The sequence below is a fragment of the Pan troglodytes genome, chromosome 10 (assembly GCF_028858775.2).
Source record: "Pan troglodytes isolate AG18354 chromosome 10, NHGRI_mPanTro3-v2.0_pri, whole genome shotgun sequence".
NCBI lineage: Eukaryota > Metazoa > Chordata > Mammalia > Primates > Hominidae > Pan > Pan troglodytes.
Genome location: NC_072408.2, coordinates 116,937,777 through 116,954,516, shown reverse-complemented (window position 1 = coordinate 116,954,516; position 16,740 = coordinate 116,937,777). Strand labels below are relative to the sequence as shown.

Below are 16,740 nucleotides of genomic sequence, written 5' to 3'. Positions count from 1 at the left end.
GTCACCCACCTCAGCCTCTCAAAGTGCTGGGATTACAGGTGTGATCCCAGCCTCTCAAAGTTCTGGGATTACACTGTACCCAGAACAATTTATATTTCTATTATAACAGTTCATAAATGATAATTCATTATCATTTGTCAGCTTCAAGCCAATGAAGACATTACTAAAAGCACCACAAGTTAAAATCTAAAAAAGAGTAACAGGCCAGGTGCAGTGGCTCACGCCTGTAATTCCAGCACTTTGGGAGGCCGAGGTGGGTGGATCACCTAGGTCTAGAGTTCGAGAGCAGCCTGGGCAACATGGCAAAACCCTGTCTCTACTAACAATACAAAAATTAGCTGGGCATGGTGGCACATGCCTGTAGTCCCAGCTACTTGGGAGGCTGAGGAACAAGGATCGCTTGAACCTGGGAGGAAGAGGATGCACTGAGCCAAGATCGTGTCACCATCACTGCACTCCAGCCTGGGGGACAGAGGGAGAATCTGTCTCAAACAAACAAAAGAAAAAAGAAACAAAGTATCTACCTACACATAAATGTTTTAAGTTTTCCATGTTTTGGTATTTTTTATTTTGTAAAGTATTATTAGTTTACAGTTAAGTGGCAATTTATATTTTTAAGATTTTAGTTTTCTTATTTTTGCAGATGGACAACTATACACACAGATTTTCAGTGAATAACCATCTTGTTTTAAATTCCCAGCCTAGAGAGATTTACAAAGTTTATTTCAGATCTTTCCATTTACACATTTACAAATTCTGACTTGAATGTTTTTTGTTTTTTGTTTTAGATGAAATCTTGCTCTGTCACTCAGGCTGGAGTGCAGTGGTGCATTCTGGGTTCACTGCATCCTCTGTCTGCCTCCTGGGTTCAAGCGATTCTCCTGCCTCAGCCTCCTGAGTAGCTGGAATTAGTCGCACACTACCAGCTCGGCTAATTTTTTGTATTTTTAGTAGAGACAGCGTTTCATCATGTTAAGGCCAGGCTGGTCTGCAACTCCTGACCTCAAGTGATCCGCCTGCCTGGGCCTCCCAAAGTGCTGGGATTACATGCGTGAGCCACTGCATCTGGCCTGGCTCGAATTTTTAACACATGGGGTTTCTGGTTTAAGTAATCTGTGTAATAGATTGCATAATACATCTGGCCCAAAGCCTTAAAACTATTTTTAGTTCCATTGTGCTAACCATATATTAACATGTAAAATTTTATTAACTGCAAATTCTAAGTTTTCCATTCATTACTTCACTATTCCTTCTTTTTTCAGGATTAGAGAAAGGAAGAGAAGAGAAAGTGTTTAATAAATCACACTGTAGGCTGGGTGTGGTGCCTCACACCTGTAATCCCAGCACTTTGAGAGGCCAAGGCAGGCGAATCACCTGAGGTTGGGAGTTTGAGACCAGCCTGACCAACATGGAGAAACCCCATCTCTACTAAATATACAAAAAATTAGCTGGGCATGGTGACTCATGCCTGTAATCCCAGCTACTCTGGAGGCTGTAGAGATGCTTGAGGTAGGAGAATCGCTTGAACCCGGGAGGCAGAGGTTGCGGTGAGCCAAGATCATGCCATTGCACTCTAGCCTGGGCAACAAGAGCAAAACTCCATCTCAGAAAATAAAAAATAGGCCAGGCGTGGTGGCTCATGCCTGTAATCCCAGCACTTTGGGAGGCTGAGGCGGGCGGATCACCTGAGGTCAGGAGTTTGAGACCAGCTTGACCAACATGGAGAAACCCCGTCTCTACTAAAAAATATATATAAAATTAGCCGGGCGTGGTGGCATATGCCTGTAATCCCAGCTACTTGGGAGGCTGAGGCAGGAGAATGGCTTGAACCTGGGAGGCGGAGGTTGCAGTGAGCCAAGATCACGCCATTGCACTCCCGCCTGGGCAACGGGAGCGAAACTCCATCTCAAAAAATAAATAAATAAGTAAATAAACAATAAAAATAAATAAATCACACTGTAATTAGTCAGTCATTCCTATGTGGTTTTCAATTAAATCTATATCCTGACTTCTTTGTCTGTTAGGTGACCAACTTTTCCATCCTCAGGTTCTTAAGTGTACCCCATGTAATTAGAGATGCATGGAATCAAAGACTAAAATGTTTTTAAAGATTTAAAATTCTCAAATAATATTTTCTCTATTTAAAAAAAGTTTCTAATTCTAGCAAATATAAACTGATTTATAGTGACAGAAAGCAAATCCATGGTTGCCTGGGGAGGGACAGAAAGGCAGAAGGGGGCAAGAGTGAGACATTAAAAAGAGTCAATGGAAATGTTTGGGTTGATGGATAGGTTTGTGATCTTGATTAAAAGCTGATGGTTTCACCAGTGTATGCGTATGTCAAAAGTAATCAAGGATACACTTTAGGGCATGGGAGGAAAGGGGAAGAGCATTCAGACAAATACTTAATGTGTGCGGAGCTTAAAACCTAGATGACAGGTTGATAGGTGCAGCAAACCACTATGGCACATGTATACTTATGTAGCAAACCTGCATATTCAGCACATGTAACCCAAAACTTAAAGTAAAATTTAAAAAAATTTTTTTAATACATTTTAAATATGTGCTATTTATTTATTTATTGAGACAAAGTCTTACTCTGTCACCTACGCTGGAGTGCAGTGGCACAATCATAGCTCACTTTAACCTCAAACTCTTGGGCTCAAGTGATCTTCCTGCCTCAGGCTCCTGGATAGCTAGGACTATCGGCATGTACCACCATGCCCAGCTAATTTTTTATTTTTTATTTTATTTTATTTTATTTTATGTATGTATGTATGTATGTGTTTATTTTGAGATGGAGTCTCACTCTGTATGTATGTATGTATGTATGTATGTATGTGTTTATTTTGAGATGGAGTCTCACTCTGTCGCCCAGGCTGGAGTGCAGTGGCGCGATCTCAGCTCACTGCAAGCTCTGCCTCCCGGGTTCACGCCATTCTCCCGCCTCAGCCTCCCGAGTAGCTGGGACTACAGGCACCCGCCACCATGCCCGGCTAATTTTTTATATTTTTTTAGTAGAGACAGGGTTTCACCATGTTAGCCAGGATGGTCTCGCTCTCCTGACCTTGTGATCCACCCGCCTTGGCCTCCCAAATAATTTTTTATTTTTTGTAGAGATAGGTTCTTGCTATGTTGCCCAGGCTGGTCTCAAACTCCTGGGCTCAAGTGATCCTCTTACCTTGGCCTCCCAAAGGAGTATGATTATAGGTGTGAGTCGCTGAACCATACCAAATACATGCAGCTTTTTCTTTTCTCTTTTTCTTTTTTTTTTTTTTTTGAGACAGAGTCTCCCTCTGTTGCCCAGGCTGGAGTGCAGTGGCACAATCTCAGTTCACTGCAACTTCCACCTCCTGAGCTCAAGTGATCCTCCCACCTCAGCCTCCCAAAGTAGCTGGACTACAAGCGTGCACCACCACACCTGGCTAATTTTTGTATTTTTTTGTAGAGACAGGTTTTGCCATGTTGTCCAGGCTGGTCTTGAACTCCTGGGATCAAGTGATCTGCTCGCCTTTGCCTCCTAAAATGTTGGGATTACAGGTGTGAACCACTGCACCAGGGTTTGTGTGGTTTATTATATGTCGATTTTACCTCAATAAAGCTGTTTAAAACATAAAAACCAAGTTTCCATCAAATTTTAAATTACTCTCTTAAAAAATTTAACTTAGACCTTGAAAAATAGTCATATGTTTCTATGAAAAGTTTTAAAAGCATTATCTTTCAAAATCCTGGGTAAATTAAATACAAGGTCACTAAGATGTCAGCAAACTTTTATATTAAAAACCCTTTGAAAACATCTCACTGATCCTACTATAATCAAATGAGTGTCTTCTTTTATGTAATAAATCTCACAAATGTGTGGAGTATAACAATGATTAGCCTCAGCCGGGCCCAGTGGCTTACACCTATAATCCTAACACTTTGGGAGGCTGAGGCGGGCGGATCACCTGAGGTCGGGAGTTTAAGACCAGCCTGACCAACATGGAGAAACCCCGTCTCTACTAAAAACACAAAAATTAGCTGGGCGTGGTGGCACACACCTGTAATCCCAGCTACTCCAGAGGCTGAGGCAGGAGAATCGCTTGAACCCGGGAGGCGGAGGCTGCGGTGAGCTAAGATTGCACCACTGCACTCCAGCCTAGGCAACAAGAGTGGAACTCCATCTCAAAAAAAAAAAAAAAAGATTAACCTCAGTGAATGTTTTATAATATAGCTGTTACTCTGCAAAAAGACAAATTATACTGTCATACTAAAAGTACTTTTTGTTATTTAAGTAAACATTAGCTTTTGTAAGCCTTTTTTGTTACTGAAAAGTTAGACCTTATTAAACTAAATACCTGGATCAATTAAATATGTTTAATCTACCCTTTTCCTAGGCTGTGAACAGATCACTTTCCACTTCCCAGAAAGATGTCAACGAAGTAGGAACTCCTTAACCTCCTGCTCCCTGCTCTTGTAGAATTTCATAGATTACTACAGAAAGATGAATTAACCCTCTATCAGCTATTTACATTGGGATAGTTCTCCAGTACAAATGAGAGCTTTCCACTGCTCTTTCAGTTTGCGTGGTCTTTCTTCTGACAAGCAAAAATGCTTTGTAAAATGCCTAGGATGGATCTGGTGGTGTAATCTGGGCTGTTAGGACAGTTTATCCTCTGTGTTAAGCTAATGTAAGAACAGAGCCAGAGATACCTACGTCATTAGCACTGTTATTCTACAAACCAAAATATGAAAAACACTCAGTTTTAAGGATCCAGCATTCTATTCTTTTTCTTTATAGCCCTGGCTTTAAAACAATGATTCATAATTTTTCCAACCATCATTTTCACAACGTCCATGCTAAGTACTTTATTTATTTATTTATTTATTTATTTTTCTTGAGACAGAGTCTCAGTCTGTCGCCCAGGCTGCAGTACAATGGCGCGATCTCGGCTCACTGCAACCTCTGCCTTCTAGGTTCAAGCAATTCTCCTGCCGCAGCATCCTGAGTAGCTGAGATTATAGGCACATGCCATCATGCCCAGCTAATTTTTTTGTACTTTTAGTAGAAACAGGGTTTCACCATGTTGGCCAGGTTGGTCTCGAACTCCTGACCTCAAGTGATCCACCCACCTCAGCCTCCTAAAGTGCTGGGATTATAAGTGTGAGCTACCACGCCCAGCCATGCTAAGTCCTTTATACAAGCACAAACCAGACAGCCTCCCTCCACAGTTGTTTTCATTATCTTCACTCTCTAACGCGAAAAACTGGTTAGGAATTGTTTGTTGTTGCTGTTAAGATGGAGTCTCGCTCTGTCGCCCAGGCTGGGCTGCAGTGGCGCGGTCTCGGCTCACTGCAACCTCTGCCTCCCAGATTCAAGCGATTCTCCTGCCTCAGCCCCCTGAGTAGCTGGGATTACAGGTGCCCACCACCACGCTCTGCTAATTTTTGTATGTTTAGTAGAGATGGGGTTTCGCCATGTTGGCTAGGCTGGTCTCGAACTCCTGACCTCTCGCCACCTCGGGCTCCCAAAGTGCTGGGATTATAGGCATGAGCCACTGCACCCGGCCATCTGGTTAGGAATTTTTAAAAACATCTGGTGAAAACCCAGGGATGTCTTTATCAGGGCTCTCCTTCTCCAGCTAGGAAATGATGTTCCAAAATGCTGAGACATCACTTGATGATAACTAATTCTCACAGATTGATTTTTTAGGAAGATCTTGATTTAAATTAATATTTTCTAATCACCTATACCATATAATAATTTCCACTTACTTTCAGGCTTTGCATCTGCTGCAGCTTGGCGCATGCTTTTCAGCTGGTTTTGTACTCTTTGCAATCTTTGCACTGCATGAAATAGCTTTAAAATACAATTAAATAGATTACTTGCTTAGTCTACTGAAGCTTACCTCTCACTTAGGCAAGCAATGAAAAATACAAGTTCCATATAATTCTTATGATATAAAAGGAACAAATAATAAGAACTCGGAAAATTCCCATATTAAACCCAAAACGTAACTGGTTCTCTCAATACCTTTTCACATACATTTTTTAAGGAAGTTTTCAGAAATTTTTCTTTAGTTATTTACTGAATTTGCGGTTTAAGGAAAAATACTTATCAAAGAAACACACACACCAGATTTTTCTTGTTATACATGGTTTTCTTAAGGCCAAGTAATGTTAACATTGATATAGTGATGTTTCAGAATCACAAACCAACGCCAAGTAACCATTCAGGGCTTAGGCGATGCAGCTTACTGCTGCAGTGAAACTACTTCGATGCCAAGTCAAGTGCCAGCAGAATCAAACATTTAAACTGCTGATTTAGTAGTAAATGAAGCCTATGTGAAATATATTTTAATGTATAAGTCTACTCAGATTTTAAAATAGATTTTTAATAAGTAAAAGTAATAATTTCTGAGCAAATTATTTTTCTTTAAGGCAAAGTTTAAAAACATGGAGTGTAGGTGATTTTGAGCCTTTTCATGACTTATTTGCCATTGTAGTAAACTGCAGAGGGTACTGTGATCACTGGAATAAAAAGAATGGTCTCATAGCCCTGGAATCTAAAAGCATCCTGTAGAGATTCTAGAAGTTTTATTAGCAGTTAATCTTACTGCTCTGTAATCAACATTACAATGACTCTTCTGTAATGTTGGAACAACACGAGGTAAGCATAGGCCAAAAGACAGTGTATAGATACAATTCAGAGTATAAAACCCAAAAAGTGGTATTGTTGTTGCCACAAAATATTTATCTTTTTTTTTTTTTTTTTTCAGACAAAGTCTCACTCTGTTGCCTAAGCTGGAGTGTGGTGGCGTGATCTCAGCTCACCTCAACCTCCACTTCCTGGGTTCAAGTGATTCTCCTGCCTCAGCCTCTGGAGTAGCTGGGACTACAGGCATGTGCCACCATGCCCAGCTAATTTTTATATTTTTAGTACAGACAGGGTTTCACTGTGCTGGCCAGGCTGGTCTTGAACTCCTGACCTCCTGATTCGCCCGCCTCAGCCTCCCAAAGTGCTGGGATTACAGGTGTTAGCCACTGCACCCGGCCTGAAATATTTATCTTAATTAAAAGAGTATTCCATTATGTTAGCAAAAGGAACGTGAACGTCTACAATTTTAAAACTCTTTTCTTTACATTTGGATTATGAGAAGGAACTATTTCCTTCATACTGAGAATATAAACTTTTATGTGGATACCTGATTCTTTTGTTCCTGTTTCTGTTGTGCAAGATATTCTTCTCTCTCTTTTTCAACTCGAAGTTGCCTTGCTATTTTAAGCATCCATTGATGATTCTGAGCTGTCTCAACCTACAGTAAGGGAATAAGTAGTACATGTTACTGTCAGGTTTGAAGAAAAAAATTAGCATGTCATGTGACTCAGACATCCACTTATCATTTCCTTTTGGTAAACAGTACTCCCTAGAGATGACAGTAAAGCTCTAGGCTCCAGGTCCTTGAAAGTGCTGGGCTACTGCCTAGAGAGATTCCCTTTTCGTCAATGTTATTTGAGTCCATCCTCAGATGTACACTCATGCTTGGCTGAATCTTTATTTGCATTCCTAAATCTTTGCAAGTCCTTGGGACTTGGGGCCAAAGTCTTACAGTACTAATTCTGCCTTACCCTTTTCTTCAAATGTTCAACTCTCTTAATGAGCTGATCCTTTTCTTCTTCCATTGCACTGATATCCTAAAAAGTGGCAAAGAAGACCTTATAAGAAAAAGTATTCTCAGTCTGTAGGAAACAGATAAGGTTTTATTTTGATTATGCATCTAACATTTTCATCATTTATAACCACAGCATTAACAACCAAGATCCTCTTTTGGATGAAGGTCATTTCTATTTTTCCCCCAGGGCTTCTTATGCAGGGTAATTTTTTTGGCAGCTTGGTGTTCATCCAGAAATGCAACAAAAACCAGTTATAATGCAGCAAGGTAAAGCTGCCAACCAGCACATTTGTGTTCTGATTCCAAATATGGGCACATGATTTTTGAAAAATTTTCTATAATGGAAAGTGTGCAGGTCTAAATACATGAACAACAGCTGCTGACATCCCATCTGTTCTGTTAAATACCAAGCCATATATTTTGCCAATTTTCCATCAAAATTATTTTTAAGGCTATGGTATTTTCATGACATAAGTTTGTGCCTGGTTTTTCCAATGAACCTATTCCGTCTCTGAAAATAAAGACTTCAAAAATAAACTTCCTTCCTGTTAACCAGCTTCATAGTATTTTGTTATAAAAACAAACAAATAAAAAAACTCCTTCCTAAATCTAAAAAACTAATAGCTTAACTATCACAGTAATAGTAAAGGTAAAATATACATGGTAGTCAGTATTGATAGAATTTGGAAAAATGGGCACTCTTACTCATTACCGATAGCACTGTACTGAAGAACAATATCAAAAGTCTTAAAATATAGCCTGGCCAACATGTTGAAATTTTGTCTCTACTAAAAATACAAAACTAGCCAGGCGTGGTGGCAAGTGCCTGTAATCCCAGCTACTTGGGAGGCTGAGGCAGGAGAATCGCTTGAACCCAGGAGGTGGAGGTTGCAGTGAGCCAAGATTGCGCCATTGCACTCCACCCTGGGCAACAGAGTGAGACTCCATCTCAAAAAAAAAATCTTAAAATAAATGTTCATCCCTTCTAGCCCAGTAATTTTATATCTGATGATTTGTCCGAATAAAACATTCATGAAAAGACATCCTCTGTAAAGATTCTCATTAATGCAAGTTACATCTACAAGTTGGAAATGACCAAAATGTATGAGGATTGTTAAATAAATCACCACATAATACAATGAAAGTCATTAAAAATCATGCAAAATAATGTTTAATGACATGAGAAAAAGTCATGATATGACATTAATTGAAAGAGGCGGATTACAACATTTATCTACAGAATACCAAGAAAAAGATTTAAATATATTTATCAAAATGTCAACCATAGTTGTCTCTGGAGAACGAGATTATGAGTGAATTATTTTTTCTTTTCTTTTTTTTTGAGACAAGTTCTCACTCTGTCACCCAGCTAGAGTGCAGTGGTATGATCACAGCTCACTGCAGCCTTGAACTCCCAGGCTCAAGTGATCCTCCTGCCTCAGCTTCCTGAGTAGCTGGGACTACAGGCGTGCACCACCATGCCTGGCTAATTTGTTTTTTTTTTCTTTCTGGAGACAGAATCTTGCCATCATGCCCAGGCTGGTCTCAAACTCTTGGGCTCAAATGATCCTCCAGCCTCGGCCACCCAAAGTGTTTGGATTACAGGCATGAGCTACCATGCCTGGCCTACTAAAGTATTCTTGAACATATGCTTTGTAGAAAATTTAGAAAATATGATTAAACAAGAAATAAAGGCTAGGTGCAGCAGTGGCTCATGCCTATAATCCCAGTACTTTGAGAGGCCAAGGTGGGAGGATAGCTTCAGCCCAGGAGGTCAAGACCAACCCGGGCAACATGGCAAAATCCCATCTCTACAAAAAAATACAAAAATTAGCTGGGCATGGTGGTGCATGCCTGTAGTCCCAGCTACTCAGGAGGCTCAGGCATGTGGATCATTTGAACCTGGGATGTCGAGACTGTAGTGAGCTGTGATCACACCACTGTACTCCAGTCTGGATGACAGAGTGAGACCCTGTCTCAAAAAAAAAAAAAAGAGAGAGAGAAAGCTTTAGTAATAATGAATGAAATTAAAATATAGACTCTAGGTTCTTGTCATTATTCTGGTTTACTTACAGGACATAATGGAGGAATAGTAGATGGACATATATCACTCTTCTTCCGTACTGTAAGTAACTACTCATTGTGAATTTACCCCAGTCTCATCAATTTCATCAGTAAGGAACTACCAAAGGTCCCCCCACAAAGTAAAATGTGCCATTTGCTATCACTAGTCTCCATATAGTCTTAAGACTCATACTGAATTAATAAAATGCTAAATCCAATATTATTCAAACCCCAAAAAAATTGTTACTATGTTTTCTTTCCTTTACCTTTCTTATTTCTGCTGTGGAAAATCCAGATATCTTGAGCTGCTCATATTCTTTATGCAAAGTTTTAAAGGCTTCCATTAACTCTTCATACTAGAAGAATAAGTTAAGAAATTATAAACTAATAACTAGATCCAGTAGAGTTTTCTTTCCTTCTTTTTTTTTTTTTTTGAGACAGACTCTTGCTCTGTCGCCCAGCCTGGAGTGCAGTGGCACGATCTCGGCTCACTACAACTTCCGCCTCCCAGATTCAAGAGATTCTCCTGCGTCAGCCTCCTGAGTACCTGGGATTACATGCGCGCGCGCCACCACGCCCGGCTAATTTTTGTATTTTTAGTAGAGACGGGGTTTCACCATGTTCAGGCTGGTCTCGAACTCCTGACCTCATGATCCATCCGCTTTGGCCTCCCAAAGTACTGGGATTACAGGCGTGAGCCACCGTGCCTAGCCATAGAGTTTTCTTAATCAGGTTATGTATTAACTTACAGCGATTACTTAAGTCATTGTAAGAACAGCATTAAAAACACAAAAACACATCCTTATACATTTATATAGGGTACAAAAAAGTACATCTCTACCATCTTAACACTAAATACTTCTCTATCTTCATTTCTGGTTACTTTCCTGCTTCACACTCTACACTCTAGCTATGTTGATGTCTGAGTTCCTGCACATTCCATGCTCTCGCGTCCAGCTTATACATCTATGACTCCCTCACCCATAACTTAAGCAACTCCTTTTCATCCTTCAAGTCTTCACATAGATTCTACTATTCTCAGAGAAGCCTTCTCTGGCCCTTTATCTATCCTATCAGAGTAGATATCATGTACAATTATAACTGACTATTATAATTTTCTGTCTGTCTCCCTCCATCATATAGTGAGAGCCAAGAGGAAAAGAATCATATTCATTGTGTACACCCTTGTATCCCTGGGGCCTAGCACAGTGCATAACCCATGGAGGTGTTTAATATAAAGTAGTTGAATGGGCCAGGTGAGGTGGCTCACACCTGTAATCCTAGCACTTTGGGATGCTGAGGCAGATGGATCATTTGAGGTCAGGAGTTCGAGACCAGCCTGGCCAACACGGTGAAACCCTGTCTCTACTAAAAATACAAAAAATTAGCTGGGCACAGTGGCGCACACCTATAATCCCAGCTACTCAGGAGCTTGAGGCAGGAGAATTGCTTGAACCTGGGAAGTGGAGGTTGCAGTGAGCCGAGATCACACCACTGCACTCCAGCCTGGGTGACAAAGCAAGACTCTGTCTCAAACAAAAAAAAAGTAATTGAATGAATGAAAAAAATCCTGTTACCTAAAAATTTTTTAAAATAGTTTTTTGTTGTTGTTTTTGAGACAGGGTTTCACTCTGTCACCCTGGCTGGAGTGCAGTGGTGCGATCACAGCTCATTGCAGCCTCGACCTCCCTGGGCTTAGGTGATCCTCCCACCTCAGCTTCCCAAGTAATTGGGACTACAAGCTTACGTCACCATGCTGGGCTAATTTTTTTATTTTTTGTAGAGATGGGTTTCACCATGTTGCCCAGGCTGGTCTCGAACTCCTGAGCTCAAGCAATCTGCCCACCTTGGCCTCCCAAAGTGCTAGGATTAAAGGCATGAGACACTGTGCCTGGCCAAAAAGTTATTTTGATGGGGAATGACAGAATAATATTTTTCTTGATTGATCATATCTTAAATCTATAAATTATTAATTATAAGACCCTTCATTCCAAAAGATAATATGTATTTTTATTAGGATTCCTGAAATGACTGGCTAAATGTGTAAATCATTATATATTGTAAATCATTGTATGTGTGTATATCTGTTTCTCATTTTATATATATATGTATATGTATATACATATATATATATAGAGAGAGAGAGATACCTGTCAGATATGCTTCAAGAACAAGTATGTCTTTATTACCATTAATTCTTTCATTAACTAGCCGAGCATATTTAGCAAAGACTTAATGAGGTCGGGCACCGTGGCTCACACCTGTAATCCCAGCACTTTGGAACCCGAGGTGGGCAGATCATGAGGTCAGGAGTTCGAGACCAGCCTGGCCAACATCATGAAACCCCATCTCTGCTAAAAATACAAAAATTAGCTGGGTGTGGTGGTGGGCACCTGTAATCCCAGCTACTAAGGAGGCTGAGGCAGGAGAATCACTTGAACCCAGGAGGCAGAGGTTTCAGTGAGCCGAGATTGCACCACTGCACTCCATCCAGCCTGGGCAACAGAGCAAGACTCTGTCTCGGAAAAAAAAAAAAAAAGACTTAATCAACTTCCTCTAGATAAATTAATTTTTATCAGATTTATTGATGGTGGGAGCCTAGGAAGGAGAAAGTACACATTTACACTTCTCTATTTCCCACATTGTGTAAAATATTCAAAGGTAAGGACAGGTGGTCTCATTCTGCTGTGCTTCTCCCATGGCATCTACTGTGACATCTGACATAATTATTTGCATAAATACTGTCTTAAGAGATCAATATTGACTCTATTTTGAGTTACTGCCATGTCTACCCCAAATAGCAAAATATATGGATAAAAATAAAAATATTCAGTTGGTTACTGTGATTCAATCCAAATATTGAGCTAACATTAGAAGTGACTATACAAAATCTGGAAGAAAATAAAGATGGATAAGACATGGCACCTGTCTCTATGGGCCTCAGAATTTATTGGGAAAGACAGATTGACAAACTATTCACAACAATTTGGCACAAATCAGTCTATGTAAGTGCTGTGGAATAAAAGTGTGAAACACTAAACAGAAGCACTTTAAAAAAAAAAAAAATCAAAGTCCTTTTAAATCTGAGTCTAGTTTCTTTCTCTCCAGTCTTTGACCAGCAATGTGCTTAGGGATCTCAGGATCAGAAGCCAGACCAGCCAGAATCCTCAGTACTAAAGAGCTTTAAGACCTTATGCCAGAGCCCAATGTTACTCCAAAACCCTGGCAAGAAAGGTGCACTGAGATTTCAAACTCCGGAATCTATCTCTACCCTTTGTCTGATTGGGAAGTGCTTTGAGACTGCAAGCCTAGGTTCTTTGCCTGCTTCTTTCCAGGACCTCACATGTCCCAATTTGCCTGGGATAGTGTCAATTTAAACCATTTGTCTTGGTGTTTAAATGTTATGATAGTCTGTTTCTCTCAAATTTGGATAAAAAACTATGTAGTCACCTTACTGATGAACAAAGTGCTGTGCAGACTTAACCCAGGATTCTATTTACCCACAATTGCTAAGTAATAAATTATTCTAAAATCTTAGTATCAGGTTTTTTTTTTTTTCTATTCACATACTCCTATCACTAAAACAGTATTTGTGTGCAAAAGCCATTATCTTGAGATGTGGCCATAGTTGAACATTAGCCGATACAGTTTTATCTTCTTGTGCCACTTGGAACTACAAAGACAGCAAATAAAAAAAGAGTAACATGTATTTGAATATATACACCTTGAAATCCATTACAGTTTCAATGTACCATTTATGTATTGTTTACCTGTTTATTGGTGTCAGCCACAGTTTCATCCTGAAGAAACTCACTTGGTACCTCAAGTTTTATTAAAAAACGAGCTAAATATGCTCTTTTCTTCAGTTCATTAGTCCTCTGAAGAAGCCAGTGGAGCACTGGGTAAATTACAGGTTTACTTCCAATCACCAAACCCTGACGAAAAGTACTCCTAAGAGAGAAACACACATACACAAACACACACGCACTTAACGGTAAACTTTGAAGAGAGACAGCATTTTCTCAAAATCTGATTTACAATGTCCAAATTGCTTTCTATAACTTTTTTAAAAAGATAAACCCAAGGAATCTTTTTTTTTTTTTTTTTTTTTTGAGACAGGGTCTCACTTTATTGCCCAGGCTTGAGCACAACGCAGCTCACCAAAGCCTTAACCTCCTGGCTCAGGTGAACCTCCCACCTTAGCCTCCCAAGTAGCTGGGACTAGAGGCACCAACCACCATGCCCAGCTGATTTTTTGTTGTTGTATTTTTTGTAGAGGCAGCGTTTCGCCATGTTGCCCTGGCTGGTCTCAAACTCCTGAGCTCAAGCGATCCTCTCACCTTGGCATCTCAAAGTGTTAGGATTAGAGGCGTGAGCTACCATGCCTGGCCCCAAGGCTATTCTAAAGTCAGTCTGTACATTAGTTAGAAAATTAGAAAAATTTGGCCCTCAATATATCATTGGCATATCCAAGGAAGTTGTGTTTAAGCTGTTTTTATCCAGGATGGCAGATAAAGGATAAAATGGTATAATGGATTTACCAGACAGTTTGATTAAGGCAAAGAACTGACCCTCTTAAGACTTCTGAGTTTGTTTATAGAAGGTTTAAGATTATTTTGAAACTCAGTGATGTTCTCAGGCCATCAAATGAGGGAAACCAGGTATTACCTAAAAAGATTGATTGCAGTATATGAAGGTTTGGATATTAAAGCATAATTTTAAAAACTCAATACGTGATCAGATTCTTACATATCTGTGGCATTTCCTGAAGGTTTGTACTTAAGAATACCAAGAAGGCTCAACATTCGTTTGGCTGTCTGCTCTGGCATCTCCTCTCTGACATCCACAAGTTGCTAACAAAGAAATTGAAAAAAACATGTTATTGTTGTATATGTAACAAAGGACAACATTTAAACTCACTGACAAAATTGTTCTGCTAGAGCTTAACAGCACAATGGTCTCTTCATAAAACAGATTAAGGATGGAGGCCCCCAGATTCCAAGTGAGGGTACACCCAAGTCAGATCAAGATTCATATTAGGAATGTTAACCTTCAAAAAAAGTATCCAGTGGAATGGACCAGTGTATGAGAGACATGAACTAACTTGCAATACAATAAAACCTTTTGTAAAAGAATTTTCATTCCCTAACCAAACCTATTTATGTCTGGAAGTGGAGAAATAATTTCAAAATAAGGTACCAATAGATAATTTATTTTTGAGCTAGCAGAGAAATGTTATGCATTATTTACTATTACTTTACAGACATGGAAAATAAAGCTCAGAGAGGTTAAATAATGTGCCCAAGACTCACAGCTATTTAGAGGGAGAAATTGGCTTTCTGCTACCCATCAAAAAGAAAGAGAAAACTCTTACCTTTGGGTCAATCTCAGCCAGAACATCACTGAGAACTTGTAATAGTTGCATTGGCTCCAAGGAATCAAACGTGATTAAATTATAGTTCTTCCTAAAGGGCTCCTTATTGAGACTGTCCATAATGAATTTAATTTGATCACTCATAATTAGGTCTTATAATTTTAACTAAAGAGTAAAAATAGAAAAAAAAATCCTTAATACTGGCAACAAAAGTCCTGGGTAAAAACCAGAATTAAGTTCATACAACGTAGGCATGAAAAGTATAATTTTACACGGCATACAAAATGCTGTGAAAAGGGTTATTTTGTTGAAAGAAATCCAAGTATAATGGCTTTACTATGAAAACTGCAGTATATACTGTTAATTTTAACATCAAATGCTTTGTATATGCATCTGGTGTAACAGTAATCATCTGAGTTAATGTGGACAAATGAATAATAAATCCTCCCTACATTAACATCTCTCCCATGCCGGTGCATAATTTCTACCCAGGAATTAAACATGCTCCTAAATTTTAGGAGCCTGACTGCAAGCCTAACAGATGTTTCTCCCAAATCTCCCAAAAAACATTGAGAGATTTTTTACTTTAAAATCTATATTTCCAGTTTCTCTTGAAAATCAGATCTGGCAACCGTGGGCCCACATTTGTGCATGCCCACAACCAACTGCAGCTGAGTAGAGGCTGCACACTTCAAGTACCCTTCTTCCATTTCTGTTATTGGTGTGGCCGGTAGGCATCCACTCTGCCGCCCTACAGTAATTCAGGCCTTCATTTCCTTTGGCCTTCAATGAGGCCACAGCCTCCTGTTCTCTGGTCTCCACTTCTCCCCATTCCAAATCATCTGTACGCTCCTTATTGCGCACAAAATACAGCTCAAACTTCTTGGATTTCCAGACTCTTTATGATCTGGCACAACTTATCCCTTTCCAACTTTATTTCCAAATTGTCATCTTTCTACCCCTTCAAACTTCAGCCTATTGAAACAGTCACTGCTCCTTAGTTTTTCTATCACTCTGCCTTTAGTTAATGTTGCTTTCTCTGCCTAAAATGACTGCGCACCCCTCCTTCATCTCAAGAGGCACAAACCCCCCCAACCATCTTTCAAGCCATGCCCACCAAATGCCAGTTCCCCCAGGAAACCTTTCTCAAGCTATCCTCCAGGTTCTGCAGCAGTGCCAACACCTGTCCTTCATAGCTGACCACACTTTATCTGTGCTTCTCTCCTAGCACTACTTTTGATCTTGTGCTTTTTTTTTTTTTTTTTTTTTTGAGACGGAGTCTCGCTCTGTCGCCCAGGCTGGAGTGCAGTGGCGCGATCTTGGCTCACTGCAAGCTCCGCCTCCCAGGTTCACGCCATTCTCCTCCCTCAGCCTCCCAAGTAGCTGGGACTACAGGCGCCTGCCAGCACGCCTGGCTAATTTTTTGTATTTTTAGTAGAGACGGGGTTTCACCGTGTTAGCCAGGATGGTCTGGATCTCCTGACCTCGTGATCCGCCCGCCTTGGCCTCCCAAAGTGCTGGAATTACAGGCGTGAGCCACCGCGCCTGGCCGATCTTGTGCTAGTTCTTTAGGTACGCATCTTCTCTTCCCTGCTAAACTGTAAATTCCGTATCTGTGTCCAATTCCATTTTTGAACATCCATTGTGTCT

The 16,740-nt window shown here is 40.1% G+C and overlaps 1 protein-coding gene across 8 annotated transcripts in view; it reads right to left on the bottom strand.

Moving 5' to 3' along the window:
- Positions 1-16,740, bottom strand: part of IFT81 (intraflagellar transport 81) — a 133,678-nt gene that overhangs the window by 75,915 nt on the left and 41,023 nt on the right. For all 8 annotated transcript variants that reach the window (XR_008538365.2, XR_010147760.1, XR_010147761.1 and 5 more), the window contains exons 2-8: positions 15,091-15,255; positions 14,466-14,569; positions 13,487-13,667; positions 9,983-10,072; positions 7,609-7,674; positions 7,185-7,295; positions 5,755-5,839 (exon numbers count right to left, since the gene is read on the bottom strand). Coding sequence is in view for 4 of the 8 variants with exons in the window: in XM_054663518.2 (XP_054519493.1) it covers positions 5,755-5,839; positions 7,185-7,295; positions 7,609-7,674; positions 9,983-10,072; positions 13,487-13,667; positions 14,466-14,569; positions 15,091-15,234 (781 nt within the window). In the remaining 4 variants the exon portion in view is untranslated. The remainder of the gene's footprint in view (positions 1-5,754; positions 5,840-7,184; positions 7,296-7,608; positions 7,675-9,982; positions 10,073-13,486; positions 13,668-14,465; positions 14,570-15,090; positions 15,256-16,740) is intronic.